At 52.9% G+C, this 21,443-nt stretch overlaps 1 protein-coding gene and 1 long non-coding RNA gene across 3 annotated transcripts in view; one reads left to right on the plus strand and one right to left on the minus strand.

Annotated features, from left to right (window-relative positions):
- The window catches only part of Stk24 (serine/threonine kinase 24), a 76,216-nt gene that overhangs the window by 2,741 nt on the left and 52,032 nt on the right, over positions 1 to 21,443 (minus strand). For both annotated transcript variants that reach the window (XM_021644686.2, XM_060391650.1), the window contains exons 3-10: positions 14,380 to 14,436; positions 10,571 to 10,679; positions 10,264 to 10,421; positions 5,965 to 6,150; positions 3,850 to 3,995; positions 3,385 to 3,508; positions 2,586 to 2,654; positions 1,203 to 1,339 (exon numbers count right to left, since the gene is read on the minus strand). In XM_021644686.2, the coding sequence (XP_021500361.1) occupies positions 1,203 to 1,339; positions 2,586 to 2,654; positions 3,385 to 3,508; positions 3,850 to 3,995; positions 5,965 to 6,150; positions 10,264 to 10,421; positions 10,571 to 10,679; positions 14,380 to 14,436 (986 nt within the window). The remainder of the gene's footprint in view (positions 1 to 1,202; positions 1,340 to 2,585; positions 2,655 to 3,384; positions 3,509 to 3,849; positions 3,996 to 5,964; positions 6,151 to 10,263; positions 10,422 to 10,570; positions 10,680 to 14,379; positions 14,437 to 21,443) is intronic.
- Positions 10,675 to 18,121, plus strand: LOC132656537 (uncharacterized). The gene is made up of 3 exons (XR_009594315.1): positions 10,675 to 11,687; positions 13,358 to 13,993; positions 15,792 to 18,121. It is a non-coding gene; the product is annotated as an uncharacterized LOC132656537 (long non-coding RNA).

Here is a 21,443-nt window from a genome sequence, read left to right on the forward strand (position 1 = left end):
CACCCTCCGCCCGTCAGCATCAATGACAGCTTTAAAGTAAATGAAGTTGTTCTTGCTGCTCCCCATTTCCACCAGAGCTGGCAGATGAGGCGCCTCAGCAGGAAAACAGAGGTCCAGGTGGGAGAGCAGGGTCCCCATGAGCAAGCCCGGCACACCACCTGTGCTGCTGGCGAAGCCACGCACCAACCACCTACACAGCGTCAGGCAGGAAGGTGACAAGCCCTGAGCGCTGTGCGCCTGCGGTCCCAGGTACTCAGGGCTGAGGCTGGGTGTGTGTGTGTGTGTGTGTGTGTGTGTGCACATGTCAGTAAAAGGCATTTGTAGACATGCCTGATGACCTGCATCAGATCCCTGGATCCAAATGGCGGCAAGAGACAAGCAGCGCCCGAGTGTCATCCTCGAGACCTCAGAGCACAAGTGCACACTGGGGAATGCACACACATCACACAAAGACGACACTTTAATACTCCATAAATAGAAAACAAAAAGCAGGATAGTGACAAATGAACAGTTTCTGGGTGTGGCAGTTGGTTTGCAACAAACCTCTTTTTAAATAAAAAACAAATGCCAGCAGGAGGAAATACAGAGTGCTCCCGAGCCAGGGAATCACAGAAACCTGCCTGGTGAGCACACAGATCGGCCTTAGGCTGGATTTCCTTTATTTCTGTATTCGCCTGTAGAATCAAACCGTGCGCTCTTAAAAGAGCTTTAAAAATCTTCAAGTCTCCGCCAACAGCCTCGACTGGGGCCGCCAGGCAAACCACCTTTGCAGTGCTGTCTCTGGCTGTGCGCCCCAGCCGCCAGGCAGGGATGGGAGCCGGCTCCCTGAGGCTGGGAGCAGCCCCACTGGCACCAAAGCCCGTGGCATGGAGCACTGCTTCCGAACCAACTCGAGGTGTGAAGTGTGCCTGGGGCTCCCCGCTCCAGGGACAAAGGCACCACACACAGGTGTTTAAGGCACCCTGCAATTACCAGCTACAAATGCAGACTTCTGTGTCCCTTTCCAGACTCAGCCTCTCGTCCGTACAATTCAGGAAGAAACCCTCCTTCGGGGGCTTCACAGTAAGCCCCTGGTCTGGGGAACAGCAACAGACAAGAAGGAAGCACCCAAAGGTACCAAAGATGTGGCAGCTTCCTAGTCCCGAGGCCAGGCCAGCACCACCAGGCGCCCCTTCCACACCCAGCCCCAGCCGGCCAGTTACCTCTGCAGCCGCTGCACGAGCTGTGCCACCATGGTGTCGGAGATACCAGGACAGGCCTCTTCTGCCAAGTAGATGGCTCCCCGCAGCTCCTCTATGGACCCCGAGTTCCCTCCACACGCCTGGCTCTTCTCCTTCAGCTAAAATACAACAACAGCGGGATGAGCACCCACCTGGGGAGGATGCCCATCTTGGGTCTGTGAACATGACAGAGGGGCCCATGTGACTCCTCCAGACCAGAGCTCAGGCAAGCGACTTTGCACACCTCCACGCTGAGCCTGCTGCTGTAGCCCTGTGCAGCTTCCATGTCACCCAGCAAGCATCACCAGTGCCAACCGCGTGCGACCCTGGTGTCACCTAGCAGCTGTGGCGTGCTCACCGAGGCTCCCCTCCTCATGGTTGTGGGTTGGGCGTAACTTCAGACACTCTGAGATCAAGAGCGCTGTCAAACGCTCTCACAGAAACGCGTGGTGGCACGAGCGTCCTAACAGGCATCCCAGGCATGCAGGCCAAAGTCAAGCGACCATCCTGAGGGGCCACAGCAGGGCACAGTCCAAGCTCTGCAATTCTGCTTCTCGGCAAACATTCCAGAGAACACTGAGCTCTGGCTCCACAGCGGGGGCCCCCAAGAGCAGCAGGCTCTCCTTACCGCCTTCTGCGTGTCCCAAAGCAGAACCAAAGGAAGGCAGGGACCAGGGCCTCCTTTACCAGGACTGTGCTACGTTTGTGAGCTCATGTCACTAAGGTGAGCGGTCACCCTGGGGTGAGCAGGACACAGCGCAACACCACAGCCTGGCCCCAGTGCCCTCCCGTGTGAGCAGATCGACTGTTATCTAAGATAGCAAGCGCTGCACATTTAACTCTCGCTGCCACCTAGTATCCCAGTGACAGCGAACACTTACACAAAACAAAACAAGAAGGACTTTTCTACTGCTGCTTCTCTAGAACTTCCAGAACATTACCTCATTTCCGTGGATCTGAGGCAGTTACTGGGGGATGATTTCAGCGATTTAAACCCAGTAAAAACCTACACAGCCAGCCAGGTGTGGTGGCACACCTGTGATCCCGGCACTCAGGGTGAGTTTGAGGCCAGCCTGGCCTACAAAGCGAGTCTAAGACAGCCAGGGCTACACAGAGAAACCCTGTCTTGAAAGACAAAACAAGAACCCCCACAATTCTACTCGGCCTCTAACAAACCAGGCCCCACACAACTTTTGGCAGCTGCCTGGCTTGTGGGAGGCAGGGCCCAGGGCCACAGCGCAGACACTGAGCCTGCCTCCAACGCAGGTTTAGGGCCCCAACTTGTACTGGCAGCCCCTCAAAGGACAGCCCTGGCCCCCTTTTTCCCTCCTCACGCCTCCCAAGAACAGCAGCCAGGGATCTTACCTCAGCAAACAGAGGCGAAATAATGGTGGGCAAGCACTGAGAGAAAGGCCTCTTTGGAATGTCTTTCATCTTGGGGAAGAAAAAGGGGGCAGCCATTAGACAGACAGCACTGAGCTGGGCAAGGGCCCTGGGAAGGCCCTCCCTGAGACACAACTCCTGTTCACTGTCTCTGGGAGACCATCTACAAAGGGACGCAACCATGTCGCTGGGAATCACGGGAATCCTGCATGATGCTAGGAGTGGGCACTGTGGGGATGACCGCGCTCTGCAGGTAGTCTGAGGAAACCCTACGGGCTGAGGCAGCTGCTCCATGTGACACGGCCCGGGCCCAGGGCCCACCCTGACCACCTTTCAGGCTGAAGGAGCCACAGAGCTGCTAGCAGTCCACACGGCCTGACAAACTATTCCACTGAGCCTCACAAATTTAAGTGGGCATAAACCACCTCGTCAAAAGCAAGTCTACATTAAGCACCAAAGCAGACTGGTTTCTAAGGGCCTGAAGTAAAAAGTCCCTGTAAACCCGGGTGTCGTGAGTAGAGCAGCAGGCGCTCAGATGTGTTTCACATATGAAACTTCACTCCCACAGCCCACTCGACAATGGCCAAGGTCAGGGGGACCCAGTGTGACTCAAGGTGAGGGCACAGCCTTGGTCAGAGTAGCACATACTCTGTCTTCAGACCCTAACCTGTCAGTTTCTGGGGGACAAAAGCCACCAAGGAGCTGCTGAAGGTGGCTCGCCCACACCACAGCCGGCGTTCCCCGAGCCCCGAGCAGGGACCCCGGTGCACCATCACTGTACCTTATTTCTCTCCAAGTCTGCCGGCTGGAGAGCCCCGTTCTCCAGACTCGTGGGGTCTTTCTCCCGGATGGTGAAGATCCAGTCCCCTGAGTCGCTGCCTCCGGACGCCTGGCCATCCGTCTCCCTGGCGAAGGAATGCCCAGGAGTTCACCAACATGGGCCAGGTTGGAGGCCACCTGCCCAGCCTACTGACCCCAGCCTGCCCCCCAGCCGCCCTTGCCCAGCCTCGCACATCACAGAAACGTGAATGTGCTGGCAGCGTCCATCAGCACTCTTCTGTGCCTGCCCTTCCTCCACAGAAAGGGGCCACGTCCCTTCTAAGCACCCATCTGCCATGACTCTCACTCTTCCGTGGGCCTAAGTTTCTTCTCAGCCACAGCTACCCACATGAGAAAGCCCAACCCAAAGAAGCTGAAGGCCAGCAGCGTGGCCTCACGGCAGGCATGAGGGCTCAAGGTAACTTACACATCCGAGTCCTCCGAGCTGGAGTCATCGTGGCTCTGCTCAGCCCTCCACCGCTTGTACCTGTCGATGAGCTCCGTCAGGTACGAGGTCTTCTTGGCGTTGCGGATTATGAATTTGTGCTTCAGTAACTCCTTAGCAGTGGGCCTCTGGGAAACATACACCAAAACGATCACAACCCAAGTTCCTTCTCCATCTTTCTCCATCCAAGCGGACAAGGCTTCTGGACCACTGCACCACATAGCAGGGTCGGCTCTACTTCTGAGCCTGCTCCTCTCCTGGCTGCTTCTAGACCCCACTCCCTATCATGCCCAGTCTGCAGGCACAGAGAGAATGGGACGGTTTTCACAAAGGCCTGAACCACTTACAGAACCATTCAATCAAAGCTGGAGCGCTCCTACCAAGTCCACGGAGAACCGCACAGGGCTGCCTGAGCAAGCTCGTCTCTCAGCACGGCCAAGTGCTGACTGAGGGAAACGAGAATCCTTGGTGACTTCCTGCAGTGTTGGGCTAACACCCTAAATTAAATGAGCTCACTGCCCCCTCATCCTCAGAAGGCTGGGCAGGAGGCAGGAGAGACCTGGTGCCTGGCAGCCTGCCGGGCTTCCCTCAACATCACTCCCAATGCAGAAGAGGTATGGGACCCCACCCCCACCCTGGTGACGCAGGCCAACAGCCTGATCCCCAACCGGGCATGACACAACTCCAACAAATGGCACGCCGGAGTCTAAGCCAGTGGCCTCCCCATCTACTGGAGCAAAGCTCCTGACAACCCAGGGACGGACAGCAGAAACCGCGCTACCAGCCAGGCACACCGCAGCCCGCCTGCTCCCAAGAATCAAGGCGTTTTCCTCGTCGGGAACACCATTTTCTTCTAGCCGAAATCTCTGAGAACACAGTGACCCCAACAGTCCTTCCCCCTCCCTATCCACCACCTCCAACACTCCAAACACCCCAAATGCGTACATTCTCAGCTTTGCGGCCTTCACATCTGAAGGTCCAGGGGCAAGCCAAGGAAAAGTAGTGCATGCTGGGAATAAACCAGTACCGGACACACTTTAGAAGCAGGTATGTGCCACTTGGTTCTCTTTCCCTTGACACTTTGAGGCAAGCCCCACAATGTAACAACCGAACAGCTGGACTGGCACGCGAGACCACACCCACCACCACCAGACACCCGAGCAGCAACCAATGGCGGACGTGCTGACCTCAACTCGCAACCTCGGTGGAGCTTAGAAACTGTTGCCTGCCCTTTGTAATTCCTTTGGCAGAACTGGCACCCTATTGGGGAACTGCATGATGCTCTTGTAAAATTTCTCTTTTCTCACCCTTTATGACAGGAGTTCACAAGCCCCTACCTGAGTGTTCTCCAGGCTCAGTGACTGGCACAACTAACTGCGCACAGAAACCCAAACCAAACAGGGTCGCAGGCCCCATTCTCAGAGCAAACGAGCACAGCTTAGTGGCTGCTGCAGGGCTCCACCACCGAGTAAGCTCAAGAGACGGAACAGAGCGGGGGCTGGCTCCCTGCACCTGCTTGCTTCCTGGCACACAACTGGGAACTGCAAGTTTACTTCCTTTGAGGCCAGCCTCTGCTAGTACTGAAGTCGCTGTCCAGCTTTACAGCCTGATCTTTCTCTATAAATATCAGAAATTAATGATTCTATCACTAACACTAAGGAGAATATTCTTCAGGCTCAATGAGGTATGAGATGCTGGAAAATCTAAATCAAAATAATTACATCTTAAATCCCTAAAGGGTAAGAGGATAACAAGAAAAGAAAAGAAAAGAAAAGAAAAGAAAAGAAAAGAAAAGAAAAGCAATTGAAGAAATGGGGCCAGGCAGTGTGTGTGGCACACCCCTTTAGCCCCAACACTCAGGGCAGGGGCAGGGGCAGCTGGGGCTCTGTGAGTTCAAAGCCAGATTGGTGTACATAGCTCCAGGACAGCTAAGGCTACACAGAGAAGCCATGTCTCGAAAAATAGGTTCAGACAAACAAAATGAAGAAGAACTGGAACTCATCCGCGAAGACGAGAGAGGCCACGGAGAGAGCTGTGGCAACACCTGAGGCTACTGCGAGAGAACAAGCAGCAGGCGAGAGCACAGGAGGCACTCACAAAGCTGGGCTCCTTGTTGAGGCAGGCCTCCACGAACTCCTTGAGCGGCTTGCTGTAGCTCCCCTCCAGCGTGGGGGGGTTGTTCTTTGGGATGAGGAACAGCACCTTCATGGGGTGCAGCTCCGAGTGCGGCGGCTCTCCTTTGGCCAGTTCAATCGCCGTGATGCCAAGGGACCAGATGTCTGCCTGCAAGGACCAACACATAGTTATAGCTCAAGCCAGCGTGCATTCAGGTGAGCCCCCCCCATGGGGGGGGTTGAGCACAGGGCGGGAGGTGATGGTGTGAGCACCTGGGGGAAAAGAGAAGGTGTGGGTTTAAGCCTCAGGTTCTGAAAAGGAACATTATCTTGAACTGACTAAGAATCACAAGCCCCTGGCACAACCATAGGAAACAAGGGAGCAGACTGGCTGTAGCTAACAGCTCTCCCCGCACCGTGACCATGACTACCACCTCTACGGTGGGCAGCGCGCATGGTCGGGCAGCTCTACAATGGCGTCTTATGATAAGAGACAGGCAGCTTTCCCTAACCTATCCCCTGACCTTCGTGAAGGAGGTAGTTAAGGAAGGGTATACAGGGGGCTGGAGAGATGGCTCAGAGGTTAAGAGCACTGGCTGCTTTTCCAGAGGTCCTGAGTTCAATTCCCAGCAACCACATGGTGGCTCACGACCACCTGTAATGGAATCTGATTTCCTCTTCTGGCATATACACATAATAAATAAATCTTCAAAAAAAAAAAAAAAAAAAGACACACACACACACAAAAGGAAGGGTATACAAAGGCCTCCCACTGTGCCCAGAACCTCAATATGCCAACCAAACAGGGCTTGCTACATGCAGACACTAGACCTGGCAATGGTCTGCAATGCCAAGATGTGAGCAGTAGAAAAGGACCGTGTTGGCTCTGGAGCTTCCCCAGGCAGTGTGCCTGGCGACTCCCTTGTGGCTCCGCGCAGCCATGCCATGCGCTGCAGGCAGCCTGTGCCGCCAGAATGTGCAACAGGAAAAAGCAAGCCCGCGGGGGAGGTGGGGGAGCAATGCATCTTCGCTCACTACTTCCAACACACAGGGCGTGCGTCTCTCAAGGAGTGCAGTTCTTTAATACCGAGTGATGACTGAGCTTCCCAAGAACATAACACTTCCATGGCTACTTTATCTGACTTAGGATCTGAGCTCCACATGTCCCAAATGACGGCGAGGCTCCCAAGGCCCGTTAATCTGTAAGAGTCTCTATTGCCAATTCCCCAGGACCTTTAAGAAAAACATCAAGTCCTTATACTGTTTATAGCTTCCCTCTGTCCTGGCTGAAGGCATCTTGGAAGGGACCCTCAATCAAGAACATGTCCCCATCAGCCTGGCTGGTATGGCAAGCCTAGGAGGCATTCCTTTCCTGATTAATTCTGATGTCAAAGGGCCCAGACCACTGTGGGCAGTGTCACCAGGCCTGCACAGGGCCTGTGGTGTATGCGGGAACAAGCTGAGCAAGCCAGGAAGCACGAGTCAGCAAGCAGCTTTCCTCCGTGCTCTCTGCTTCAGTTCCTAGCTCCAGGTCTTCGGCCTGACCTCATGAAGGACTCTACATTTTAAAGTGAAACACACCCTTTCTTCCCCAAGCTGCTGTGGTCATGTTATGTGTCACAGCGCTGAGCCCTGACTAGGAACGACACCTGATGCATTTCTCTCACTGTTCCCGGCCTAAGGGAGCCTCCCGGACGCAGGCAGCCTCAGCACCAGGACGGTGGCCTTTCCAGCTGCCGGAGCCCCTGTGCTCAGCACTTCTGCACACACTGAATCCCCCAAACGTGCAGGTACGAAAGGAGACAACAGTCTTAGAACAGCTTTTACAGCAAGCAGGACAAGCCCAACGAAGAACAACAAACCGGGCTGGCAAAGATGTGGGGCCAGCGGGGTGGAGTGTGCAGCCTCCGCCCTGAGCAGGTCTTCAGCGACCACGGGACTAGGACAATCTCTGGTCCTTTAGCCACCTGGAGTGGACTCCCTTGGCATTCTCCTGCGACCTTGTGAGTACCAGAAATCCTTACCACAGTGCTCAGTCAGAGCCATGAAGGCACAAGAGGAAGGGAACGCTACACAAGGAGGAGCAGGAGAGGCAGGAGCACTGACTGAGGCAGGCCGGGCTCTCGCTGGCCCAGCCTGTGTGACTGCCCTCCGGCAATGGCTCTCCAGCCAGAGCTCAGCTCAGCACAGAGCAGGCTCCACTCACCCTTTAAAGGGCTGGTGGTGGAGGTCTGTGTTTCAGGTCAGCTGTGTCCTTACTCTGTCTGGAGGCCTGAGCACTTGCTTTTGGAAGTGGAGACTGGGAAAGAGGCAGAGGCAGTAAGGCTGCACGCGCTGGCCCATCTTCCTCAGGCCCACAGACATAGTGTGAGCAAAGAGGAGCCCCTGGGCTGTCAAGCAACTCTAGATCCATGTCTGGACCATCCTGAACACAACCAAGAACGACCTATAAGCCGGCACTATGTAGATTGGCAGAGCCAGAGGAACTGCAAGTTCAAGACCACTAGAGGCTACATAATGGAACTCTATCAGAACGAAACCATGAAATATCCACCCCAGCCACCCAGGCGACAAATGTGTGGCTGTGAAAGCAACGCCTGGCGTCCCCACGTCCTTCTGGCTGAGCCTGGTGGAGCTACCTTGCACCCAGGACCTGCAGCACAGTCCTGTTCGCAGCTGACACCACTGACAAACCCAGACAAGGTGACAGAACATGGTGAACACCAAGCCATTTGGTCAGAAGCCACAAACGCACCCAAATGTGTGAGTCAGGGATGGCTCCCTAACACGCCAGGGCCAGGCAGACTTAGGCCGACTGCGAGCACACTGTCCAGTGCTACATTTAGGAACCATGGCGCCTGACGGCTCCAACAGACACCAGGAAGGGGAGGACAGTCATGTCCAGAACAGCGTAAGTGGAACCACACCAAGGAGGAGGCGTCCGCGAGGACAGGGAGACCAGAACAGCTCTCTGGGAAACAAGACACAGGGAGGCCACGCCGAGAAGCTGAGCTCCTACACAACTGCAAGAGAGCAGAGGAGGAACCTGGATTATGGGCTGTCTCCTACCACAGTGCAGACAGCGAGCAGAGGACGTGCACCACCTTTCCACAGGGCACAGCTCAGGAAGAGGGCGGGAGAAGGCAACAGCTGTGGAGGGAGCCATTTTCCAGAAGACGAAGAGTCGGCAAGCAACAAATGCAGACCAGAACTGACTGACCTGGAGTCATGCGCTGCTTGCTGGATGACAGCCCAGAGTTCCCACCCAAGCTACCAGCCCGCCAGCTTTACTGTGAGTTCGCCAGGCAACCAGAAGGAGGGATACCCGTCTCTTCACCCACAATGACATGCCATGATGGCACATACCTTACAACAGTGATCCAAGGTTTTCATACACCATTCAATGAGGAAGAAATCTGCTACACAGAGGAGGTCCAAGAAAGAAAAGGGGGTGGTGGTGGAAGGACAGACAGGCATACACACTTGTAATCCTAACACTTGGAAGGCTGAAGCAGGAGGATCACCAGTTTGTCAGACTTAGGCTACAGAGCAACTATTTTCAAAGCGGGGGGAAACTAAGTTAAAATTTTTTTGAGGGGCTCAGCACAAGAGCAAGAATCTGAGTTTGGTTCCCAGCAACCATGCCAGGCAGCTCGTACTGCCTAACTCCAGCTCTGCGGTCTACTGCTCTGGCCTTCCATCAGCACTCACATGCCCACAGTCACAAACACAAACTTTAAACAGTGAAAGTAAGAAAACAAAACAATGTTCAACCTAGGAACATCCTTTTGTTTGTACCTTAAAGTTTAGGGCTCAGGAAAGCCAATTCTGTGCTATATATGGACCGGAGCAGACAGATTGGGCTGTTTTTAGTTTATCCTACAAAGTTTACAGACCACAGAACAAAAGCAAAGGGCAAGAAACGTTAGGAACAGAAGCTGACATGGAAACGGAGCCTGACTGCCGACTCCTGATAACTGGAAGCCTCTGGGAATGAGGATGCTGAAACTGAAAAGAGAATAAATGCTTGCAATCCCTGAAGAACTATGCCTGTCCGGTTCTGCTGTGGGGCTTACCGAGTAGTTTCTTTTTCTAGATACCCTCACACAGCAGCCCAGGCCTGCCCCTCCTCCACTGTGACAACAGTCCTCCAGCCTCCACGGTACTGCGCACAGCCGCAGAACCACCTCCAGGACCTACCCTGGAGTGTAAGGAATGTTGCACAATCAAAATCAAAAGGGAGGAAGGCCTGGGTGTGGCGGGCCTGGAGCTCGGCCCTCACCTTGGAGTCGTAGGCCGACTGCTTGATGACCTCAGGTGCCATCCAGAAAGGGGTGCCCACGAAGGTGTTCCTCTTGATCTGCGTGTCCGTCAGCTGGCCGGCCACGCCGAAGTCAGCCAGCTTCACCTCTCCGTGTTCAGACAGCAGGACGTTGGCCGCTGCCAGACAACCAAGGCGCCATTATGCACAGTCACTGCCAGGGTCCCTCTTCCCAGCCCAACAGCCCAGCCTCAGTCCAGAGGCAGAGTGAGCTGGTGAGCCATGGAGGGCACAGCAGCGCAGTGGGCTCTGCTGTGCCAGGCCTTACCTTTAATGTCTCTGTGGATTTTCTTCTCGGAGTGCAGATAATCGAGGCCTTTCAAAATTTCCCGCAGTATGGTAGCGATCTGAATCTCATCTAAAGGGCCAGGTTCTAACTAACAAGAAAAGAAGGTCATTGGCCACTCAGCAAATACATTACACAGGGCTTATGAGCAGAATCGGGGCTAAACAGATAAGATGGCTGGTGTGGAAGACATCTTCCCAGAAAGCAGAAACCTTGTCTACACCACAGTAACCTGTTAAAGGGCCAGGCATCAAGCTGCATGCATGCCTTCAGCACTAGCCTTTGGGAGGCAGAAACAGTTCTCTGCGAGTTCAAGGTCAGCAGGGTCTACAGAGTGAAACCCTGTCTCAGAGACAGAAAGACAGACTCATCCCATAAATTCTGCTGCTCTGCAGAGCTGCTAGTGCAGCCACAGCCATCTCTCTCTTGTGGCTACTGTTCTGGAGTGCCAACACCAGCTCACTCTAGACCCCCCACCACCACCTTGTTTTCAAGACCACGCTGGATATTCAGCTGAAGGCTGTCAAACACCTCTGCCTGCCTAAGCACGCCATTTACACAGCGAAGTTCCTCATAACTAGACTCCAAGGCTGGCCTGGGGTTCTCTGGCAGCAGACTGCCTGACACCATTCCCGTCACGGCTTCCCGCTCCTCCTCTCATTTCCCTGCGCGTCCACAAATGCAGCCCCGGAGGCTGGGCTCCAAGAGAGCCCTGATGGGGCTGTAGGATCCAGCTGCCCTGGCCAGGACGGTCACCTCTGCCCTTGGGGACCCCAGACGGATCAACAGGCACACGCTAACTCCACCTCCATCAGACAGACAAGAAATAAAGCTAAAGAAGTAGCATTAACCTTATTTACTCAGCTCTCCCTAAAATGCATAGAGATACTCTTAAAATAATCCTGATTATTTTCAATATTCAAACATAATTACCACACCCCTTACTGAAGTACTCCTCCTCTCTGAGGGTTTGGAGACAAAAGTGAACCGAGATAAAGGACGTACAGACACATCCAGCAGGAGGCGGAAGAGCAGCAGTAACAGGCTCAAGACAAGACATCAGGGTCCTGCTCAGCCAGGAGCCACCCACCACTCCCGGGTAAGCATGTCCCTAAAAGGAGTGCTGAAAGGATCAGACTAACTTTGTAACCTATGTTTCTTTAATTGCCTTTTAACTTATATTTCCAAGTTTTAGGCCCATGTTAATTAAAGCCTCTTAGTGCTTCTCCAGAGAGCCGAGGAATGTAAAAGTTCCTGACATTAGCCATCTGCGAGGGCAGAGATAAGGAAGAGAACAAGCAGAGATCTCTACTAAATGGAGAGAAAATCACCGGCTGGCGCCTGTGAGATGGGCTTTGTTTGGAAACTGGGCCAAATGGCCCCAATCCTTCTCCTGACCTTTGATCCAAAGCCTGTAACCCCCACTCCTCAGAACAGACATGGGATGAGTTAATCACTCCCCCACCTTTAACTGTGGCTATATCTCATATGGCAGGAAATTCCAAACTGACTTGAAGATCAGATATTTACGACAGGGCTGACCAGACCTAAGGGTGCCAGGAACCAACCAATTACTTTAAAAGTTAAATACCTCATCCAATCATGAATTGCCAAGAAGGCAACCCCTAGAATTCCCTGAACCTTGTCTTTTAAAAACCTAAGGTCTTTGTCTCCCGGTGCCATTCCTTGCTGACCAGCAGGAATGACCCCATTGCGCAATGGTCAGAATGAACCTCTTGCGATTTTGCATGGACGGATGATTAGTTTCCTGGGTTCTCTTCATACCTTCTTATATTTAGGCTCATGCTGGGCCTAACGGTGCCACATCTCTTCATGGAGATGTTTCCCTGAACAGTGGGCCCCGAGACTCCCAAACCACACGCACAGTCTAAATCAGCTGGTTCTGCATCCTCCTCCAGCTGTGGTTTCTGAAACTGCAGACATCTATTCAAGTAAACTCAATTATCGTAGTGATGGGAATGAACAACGAAGCGTGTACAGACACAGAACCGCTGCTCCAAAGGGCAGTCAGAAAGACAGGGCCTACAAATATCTCTGCGTGTGCCACAAATTAAACTCCCTGTGGATAACAGGAATTCTAACTGCACAACAGGAAGTAATTTGCTCCACTCCTCTCCAGCTCCCAGAGTGAAAGGGGAAGAATTAGGTTTTTGTGCAGTGTGGATATTTAGAAGGATCATAAAATACACTCAGCTGATTTTTCCCATTTTAATAGCACAGCTTAGCTTTCTGTCATATTAACTTGTTCCTGAAATCTTCACTATGAACGATTATAAATAATCTCTATAGTTTACAAAAATGGACTTTCCTCAATTAGTACATTAGTCTTCTGGAGAGATGTAGTTTTAAAGTTTATCCTCTGAGGAAACCACACACTGTTACTGTAAAAAGGGGGCGCCCTCAAAGAAATGGGGACCTCTTTCTTAGAGGAGCGGTGTGGGCCTCCCTTCTGCTCCCACCATGCCTCTCAGCAGGGAAGGAAAGGCTATCACCTGTACCGGCTAAGAAGAAGGGTTCAGCCTATCAGCAACCTGCGGGCACAGGGCTGGGAGGGTGCTAGCACACCAGTGCCGGCGCTTACGTGCAGTGTGCATGCTGTGTGAGCTCGTGCCTGTGTGTGTGTTTGTGCATGTGTGTATGGGTGTGTTTGTGCATGTGTGTATGGGTGTGTTTGTGCATGTGTGTATGGGTGTGTTCGGAGTCCAGCAATCAACATCAGGTATCATCTGTAATCCCTTTCTCCACCAGGTTCTTTTGCCCTCGGGCCTCTCAATGACTTGGCTAGACCAGCTGTTGCGTGAGCCCAGGCTCCTCCTGTCTGCGCCTTGCCATCCTCAGGTACAGACATGCGTCTCAGGTCTTCATGCTTGCATAAGCAGCACTTGACAGGCCCCAGCCGTGTTACTTTCAATGCACGGACAGAACGGAAACAGAAAGACAAGTACAGGCCTAACCCTGTCACAAGATGACGGAAGCCACCCATCTACCAAGCACTCCCAAAGCCCAGTGTGAACCAGCATCTGTCCCGGCTGTGGGCCGATGTGGAAAGCAGTAGGGGAAGTCGGGAGCAAAGGACATATTGGTTGGGCCTGCTCCACTAAGGCACCAAGCCCAGGCAAGAGCAAGGTGGCCGAGTGCAGCAGCCTGCCTAGAGCCCATCTCCAACACCTAAGGCCTACTTCAGTCATTGCAGCTCATCTCTGACCCAGGGAACAAAACTCCACCTGAAACGCAAAACCGTGACACAGGGCCGAGGAGACAGATTGGGAGTACTTGCTGCTCTTCTAGAGGACTCAGCCTCCCTCCCCAGCACCCACACTGAGCCTCACAGCTGCCTGCAACTGCAGTCCCAAGGGACCCAGAGCCCTCTGCTGAACCCTGCAGGTACTGAGGGGCTGGCTGACTGACAGGCAGGCTCCACACCCACACAGAAGAGAAAGGAAAAGACACAAAGACACGACGGCTGGTACAGAGCTAACAGCTCCTCTACCAGAAGCTGATAGAGCTGGTCGGAAATATACCCTAGCCAAGGGCTCTAGATAAAATAACTCCTTAGTTCCAGACAAAAGCCTTCACTGCTGCCACAGCTTAGTTTAAAGGGCAACAACGAAATGACCTCAGAGGCCACTGTAACTCTAAGTTCTGTGTAAGAAACAGAAACAGGTTAGGAACAGCTGTGTGCTCCCTGAAGGAAGATTGAAGTGGGGCCAGAACTCCTGTTGGAGCAGTGAGACCAGGCAGAGCTGTGTGACAAGGCCAGTGATACTTACCAGATCCAGGGCGGAGCCTCCGCCAAGGTATTCCATTATTATCCACAGCTTAGTATCCTGCAGGGCAGAGACGGGGAGTTAGCTTCACAGCAGAACCGGAACAGTAGCCAAGTCAATGAAAAGACTACTTTGCCATTACTTTAGACCTCCATTTTCTAAGCACATAAAAAAAAACAACGTACAGAACACCTCTACACACAGCACCCTCCTGCCCCGTCCTGAGGCAGGAGTGGCTTGGAGTGGCTGGAGAACAGGACTGAGGGCATTTCCATCTGGTGTCCCTCACCACAGGCCGGCCCGAGCACCTGGAGCCAAGCCATGGCTTGTGTACCGCACAAGACAGGAAGAGCACACTTCCCACCATCATCACCAGGCCCCTAACCCTGACAGCCCAGCCTCCCAGCCCTGTGATGTGAGGACCCACGAATGATGATGCACACGCATTTTATAAGAAAGCGGCTTGTTGAATAGAGATGGAGGGAGAGAGGAGAGCGAGACAATATGGGGGAAGGGAGGGGACACCCCAACAGAGAAAGGGGAGAGGGCAAGAGAGCAAGAGATTAAGAGGGCAAAAGAGAGACAAAGTGGCAGGCGGATCCTTTTTTGGAGCAGCTGAATTTCGCCTGCCAGATGTAGCTACATGGCGGGAGACACATGATGACATCATATAGGTTGCTAGGCAACCCAGAAGCAGGCTGCCTAAATACTAAAAGAACTCAGACAATTTCTGATCTCCTTCTCCATGGGATTATCCCACGTTTTGGAATCCCTACCTCCCGCCAGTCAGACAATAGTCCTGGATTTACGTCTCAGGTTTTCCGGACCTTATCTAAAGCCCTTAACATTCCTTGGTATTTTCATATCCCATACCATCCCCCCAGTCCTCAGGAAAGATAGAACAAACTAACCAATCCTTTAAAAAAAATACCTTCGTTAAACTATCACAAGAGCTTCACCTCGATTGGGTAAAATTCCTCCGGCCCTTTTCAGGCTACAAGCTCCCCCGCCCCCAACCTCTGTCCATCTTGCAGTTTGAGCTCATGTATGGAAAACTGGTCCTAACTCCTGGTCTTTCAGCTAAATCCTTTCCTCTCCCTGACCACCTACTTACTCCCTTACTCTGGTCATCTCTGCTCTCTTCTATGGGTCTTTACTGACCACTGTTTACCACAGCCACACACTAATCCCTGTCCATCTTCTATTAACATCGGGGACCAGGTCCTTCTCTCCCCTCTAGACCAAAGCCCCCCATCTCTTCTAAATGGCAGGGCCCTTTCAAGGTGATTCTTGTGACCCCAACAGCTGCTAAACTTGAGGGCTTCCCTCACTGGATTCATCTATCCCACCTCAAGCCTTTTTTTCACCCCCTCTCCTCAAGATAATGCCCCCTCCTACATATCAACTCCCAACAGGACCCTGCTCCCTCAAGCTCCAGAAGACGCCAAGATCAGCCACCCTGTCTCCAGTTCCAGAGAAATGAGGCCTCGCTACAGCAGCTGTGTTCAACCCTACTGGATTGGGTATGTATTTTTCCTCCTCTCTCTCTTGCCTGTTTCTGTCCAAGGTAATTCCTACAAATGGAGATTCAAGATTCAAGAAACTATTGATAATAAACAGTCTCTCCAAATAGGGCCGGGAAATTGCTCTATGGGAGACTGTCAGGAGCTGATTGAAATTGCCATCACCCCCACATCCATCCCTCCTCTCTTATTTGATAGAATTTTTGTTTGCTTCCTCTTTGATCAAACAAAAGATTATTGCAAAAAATGGCCAGACAGATATGGAGGCTGCCCATAGGGTATTGCCAAATCCATACACCAGCACAGAAGAAGCTTCTTCACCTGTACAAAAAGACTTTACTTATACATCCGAGACCCTTGGGATCCCAGACAGGAAACAGGCATCGTTGGAAAACTCTACCGCTGCTACACACCCAATCTACAGATAAGTACCATCCATATCCAGAGAAAATATGCCCCAGTTACCCAATCCCTGGGGATGGGAGAAGTAGAGAATTAAACACTCCTCTTTAACATCCCCTCTCCTAAATAATACAAACCTGTCATTTTGTCTCCTACTTCAGACTCTGAACACAGCCTATAAGCTCCTCATTGTGACCCAACGGTCACTTAAAGCTTGTGGCTGTGTCCCACCTGGGACCAACTCAGAACTACCGCTGACACCACCTTCTCCGGTGACTCTGTCAAGTAACCTTACTCCACCATGCACTAATTGCCCTGACTCTGATGTTGCCACAACCCCCTACCTTTTTCACATCACCCTCTTTGGCATGGCAAGCTGTTTCAAGGCATCCGGGACACACTCTGTAGGAAGGCTAAGTTTTAGAGTGTAATAAAACTATAATCCTTGATACCTCATCTCAATCCCAAAGCCCTGCTACTAATAATACCTCGATTCTTTCTAGGTCTACTCTCTGCCTGCTGGCTGGTCAGGAGTGTGCACGCTGGTGCTCCTCTGAGCGTGGGTGATAAATGGAAAGGAGCCCTTACCAATCCGGGTCGTGGACTCAGCAGCTGCCCAGCAGGAGAAGAGGGCAATTCAAGTCTTGCCCCTCTGGCTGTTGCAGAAATCACAGCAGCTGTCAGGACCTAGGCAGCAGGACTAGCCACTTCACTAACTTTGCATTATCAGCTTTCTTCCCAGTTCATCCAGGACCTCCAGCAAGTGGCTCAGACAACACTAACTCCCCAAGGACAGATCGACTCGCTGGCAGCAGTAGTACTTCAAAACTGACGAGGACTGGATCTCCTCACAGCTAAAGAAGGTGTCCTTTCAGGGACTGTCTCTGACATGAACTCAGTGGCTGGTTTTGCCCCCCACCCCCAGGGAGGAGCCGCCTTGCTAGGCCACAGAGCACACAGCAGCTAGTCCTGATGAGCTAGGGTCACATGGAATGGGAGGAGGGCCTCCCCATCAGTAGACTTAGAGAGGGGCAGGGAGGAAATGAGGAAGGGAGGTTGGGATTGGGAGGGAATGAGGAAGGGGCTATAGCTGGGATACAAAGTAAATAAACTATAGTTAAAAAAAAAAAAAGGTGGCCTTTGCCATCTTCCTCCAGGAAAGCATAGTAAAAGACAAACTCCAACAACTCCAGACAAATCTACAAAAGCGAAGGAACAGCTGGAGGCCTCTAGCTCTTAGGTCTTCGAGAATCCCATATGGAAATGGATTCTGCCCTTCCTCACACCTCTTCTGCTGTCTTTCTGCTTTTGCTTTTTGTACCCTGCTTTATTAACTTCTCTACATTCCTCTAACAACAAATACAGAAATTCTCTAACCAAACCATTAATCAGTTACTCTTACAGGATTATCAACCTCTGCCCATAGAACCAGATGACAATGACCTTCCAATCAACCCTGATGGTGGGAACCAGCTATACCCTGAGAATGACTATGCCCCTAATCAGCAGGAAATAGATTGAAAAGCAAAGGTCGCCCCTATGCCCTCCCAACCTTAACCCCTTTCCTAGCTCCTTTTTAATAAAAAGGGAGGAATATTGGGACTTGTAAGCAGGCATCTCTACGGCCAGCCCGAGGGACCTGACAAATGGGACATCGGGCATCTGTGAGGCCACCTATGGACCACCTGAACCCACCTGCACATGCTCTGGGCCACCTTATAAGAGAACTTGCACCACTCTCTCTCCCCTCCCCCTCCTCCCCCATCCAGGGACGTCTCTGTGACCCCCCTCCTCCTTTCCCTAATAAAACCTCCCACGTGGAACCAGTCGAGTGGTGTGATTTCTGAACCCGCCGTGTAACTTCCTAACACAGGGAACCTGAGGCAGCCTGGGACCCACTCCTACCAACAGGCCGCCAGCTTCCAACACCCGGAAGTCAGCAAACGCTCTTTCTGGCCCTGCTTTACCACTGTGTGGTTGCTCTTCCAGGTCTCTCTTAAAGCTACCCTGCCCTCACAGCTTCTGTGTAAGGACCTGAGAACCTAAGAGTTCTGTGTAAGGACCTGCACACATTTGGTACCACGTGGGTTCTGGCCTAAACCTAAAGCAACCGTCTCCATTGCTCACGTTGTTATGGGAGCTTTTGTGCTCCCTGGAGTTGGGGTGAGGGCAGACTTATCAAACTAGCCTCTGGGCTCTTGTCCTTCAGCACAGAGCTGCTCGGTCCTCAAAGCCCCAGCGAGGTCCCCTGCACAGCGGGCCCAGCATGTGGCTCCCACCACAAAGCCTGTGGTCACGGTGGGAAAATTCACCTGTCTTCCTTGACCGAAACCAAACACCGCCTATGTCTGCTATTCATTGTAGATCCATTTCAACAAGGCAGCAAACAAGCGCCAGGCACATGGATGGCGGCACAGACTGAGACTGCGGTCCTCCCTACCAAGGGCGAGGACCGAGGTGGTCACCTGCTCGTGTCAGGGAGGTCCCGGCCCGCTTCATCAGCACCCCTCCTTCTGGGACTGTCCAATGCCTCCTTGAGCATGCTCACGGCTGAAGGTAAGCCAGCCTGGGGAGCACAGGGCAGCAGGCCGGTGTGCCTGCTACACAGCAGGAACTCGAGGCTTGGTCACCGCTGTGCTGCGTGGAGAGGGCCCGGCTGGACTTCCAGAAGCTTAAGTCGGCGGGAGGGGAGGAAGAACAAAGCATGGTGGCGAGTGTGTGGAGGTGGCAGGAGAAACCCATCAGTGTGTGACCCAGCTGAGGGGGGGGAGAGGAAGAGGCGGGGTAGCCATGGCATTCTGAGCACACGCTCCATGCCACAGGCTGTCCTGGCCACACAGCGAACTCCAGGCCAGCGGTGACACTTCCTCAGACCAGCTGAGGAAACCAGCGGCTCTGCAAAGACTGTTTCCCTCCATGGCCCTGGACTTGACTCTGTGCTCCCTCACCCACCACTGTTCTGGCTTGCTGACTGAATTCCTCCAGACTTCAAGTCTGTTAACAGCAAAATCATCTCCTAGCAGCCTGGTCCCCACCCTGTGCAGTGCCACTCGGGGAAGCAACCTTTCTGCTACCTGGATGGCAAAACCAGAGCCACAACACCTTGGCCTCAGAGCTCTCAGGCTCCCCCTGCGCAGTTCACTGTTCTCTTCCTACATCCACCACCAAGGAAACACTCCCAATGCTGGGGTGCTGGCCCAGTCTCCCCTCGGACACCCGGCACAGCCCTGCGGCTCAAACTCCTTCCTGGGGAGGAGAGGAGGAAAGCAGCCCTGCCCCTCTCTGCCCACAGGCCCACAGCAGAGGGCACTGGAGACACCGCAGTAGTTTCCTGAGCCTGCTGAGGGTCTGCACACTCATGCTCCCTGTACGCCCACAACAGCTCACCCGCAGGCCCTTGGAAACCACACCAGGAATCTCAGCCTCGGGGGAGCTGCCTGCTGTGGCAAGCAGGAGTGAGCAGCCACGCCCTGTCCCTGGGAGCCCACAGCTGCCAAGCACCAAGGGAGGGCAGCTTGTGAGGAGAAAGTGAGGGGATGGTGGTACGGAGGGGGCGCCCCAGACAGCAGGCTGCACAAGCCCGGATAAACTGCACTGCTGAGAGCCGCCCTGACTTCACACTATCCTGCCCAGTCAGTGCTCGCCGGCTCCTCCATTCTCCACAGGGCCAGAGTAACCGCCGAAATGCAGCCCCACTGCTGGGGCTAATCAGCCAGCCTTGCCTGCCGTTTCAGTGAGGACAGCACAGCCGAGATGTTAGTATCCACTGGGGCCTGCTGTCTCCTCGGGGACACTTCTAAACCCACAGCCATACTGTGATCTCAATTAAACTGTGAGTTCAAAATAAAAAGAGACATGAATGCATGAAACAGAGTGTGTGGAAGAAGTGTGGTGGGGAGATTAGAGCACAGGTTTACAGCAACCTGAATGCACTTTGTACACGTTTGAGCTTGCCAGAGAACAAAGCCAACTAAACCTAGTTCCTAAAAGCAGCAGAAATAAGAGCTGAGTCTCAGGAGCCTCTGGTGCACACCCAACCTCAGCAGTCACTGAGCAAACAGGCTCAACAGAGCCATTCTCAACACCACCACTGGGGGGCGACGGAGCCCTCCAACAGGAGCCCACGCTGGGGTGCATAGGCCTTCAGGATCTGGGGGTTCCCAGCTACACGCTGGAATCACACAACCCACGGGTGTCAGGTCCTCACGCAAAGGGCGGTCTGAGCTAAGGCACACACTGCCAGGGGGCTGGAGGAGTTGTCAGCATGAAGTCTCTTTCCAGCACAGGAGAATTAGGGGACACCCTAATTCTCTGGGGCCCACAGTTTCAGTCGTCCGATAGCACGAGGTGTCTTCTCTCCTTCCAGGTTTGTCACACACAACACAAAGGGAGAGCAGAAATGCCAGGTCTTCATTCTGCATTTAATTGCCCTGCATGCCCAAGTGAGGATTCAGAGCTTTTTAGCAAAAATAGCTCTCAACACCAGTAAGGATTCAGGGCAGGGGCACGATTGAGGAAATAAAGCACAAGGACAAAATAGCAAGTTAAAGTGGCATCTGCCATCTGAGCACCTGGAGGACTGTGAGTTCCAGGCCAGTGTGAGCGATACAGACTGCCTTCCCAAATAAACTTGATAAGCCTGCCAACAAGATCCCAAACAGCAGCAGAAACATGATCGAACATGACGGAGGAGGCTGTGCACGTGCAAAACTGAACTGGACTTTCTGATCACTTCTGCTGAGAGAATGACAGGCATGAACAGAACAATTTGATGAAGTCTGTAGGACTGGGCTAGTTACAGCAAAGGAGACAGAACCCTTCACGGTTTCTAGGGTCGCCCTGTAGGAAGTTTCATTTGAAATGGTGTGTGTGTGTGTGTGTGTGTGCGTGTGTGTGTGTGTGTGTGTGTGTGTGTAAAAGCCATTTCTATAAGGGTATTTGGTAGGCTTGTGACTGTATGCGCCAGAGTCCAGAACCAGGGACAGACATGAAGTGCTAGGATTGGGCTCACTGAAGAGACCGCCTTTCTCTGCTTGTCACTGCTCTGTCTTTCGTTAGTGCACAGGGAACAGGCAATGAAACCTAGGCTTCTGGGACTGACACAGCCAAGGCTTCTCCCCTGAAAACCCAAAAACCCCGGCC

The sequence above is a fragment of the Meriones unguiculatus genome, chromosome 9, assembly GCF_030254825.1.
Source record: "Meriones unguiculatus strain TT.TT164.6M chromosome 9, Bangor_MerUng_6.1, whole genome shotgun sequence".
In the NCBI taxonomy this organism is placed as follows: domain Eukaryota; kingdom Metazoa; phylum Chordata; class Mammalia; order Rodentia; family Muridae; genus Meriones; species Meriones unguiculatus.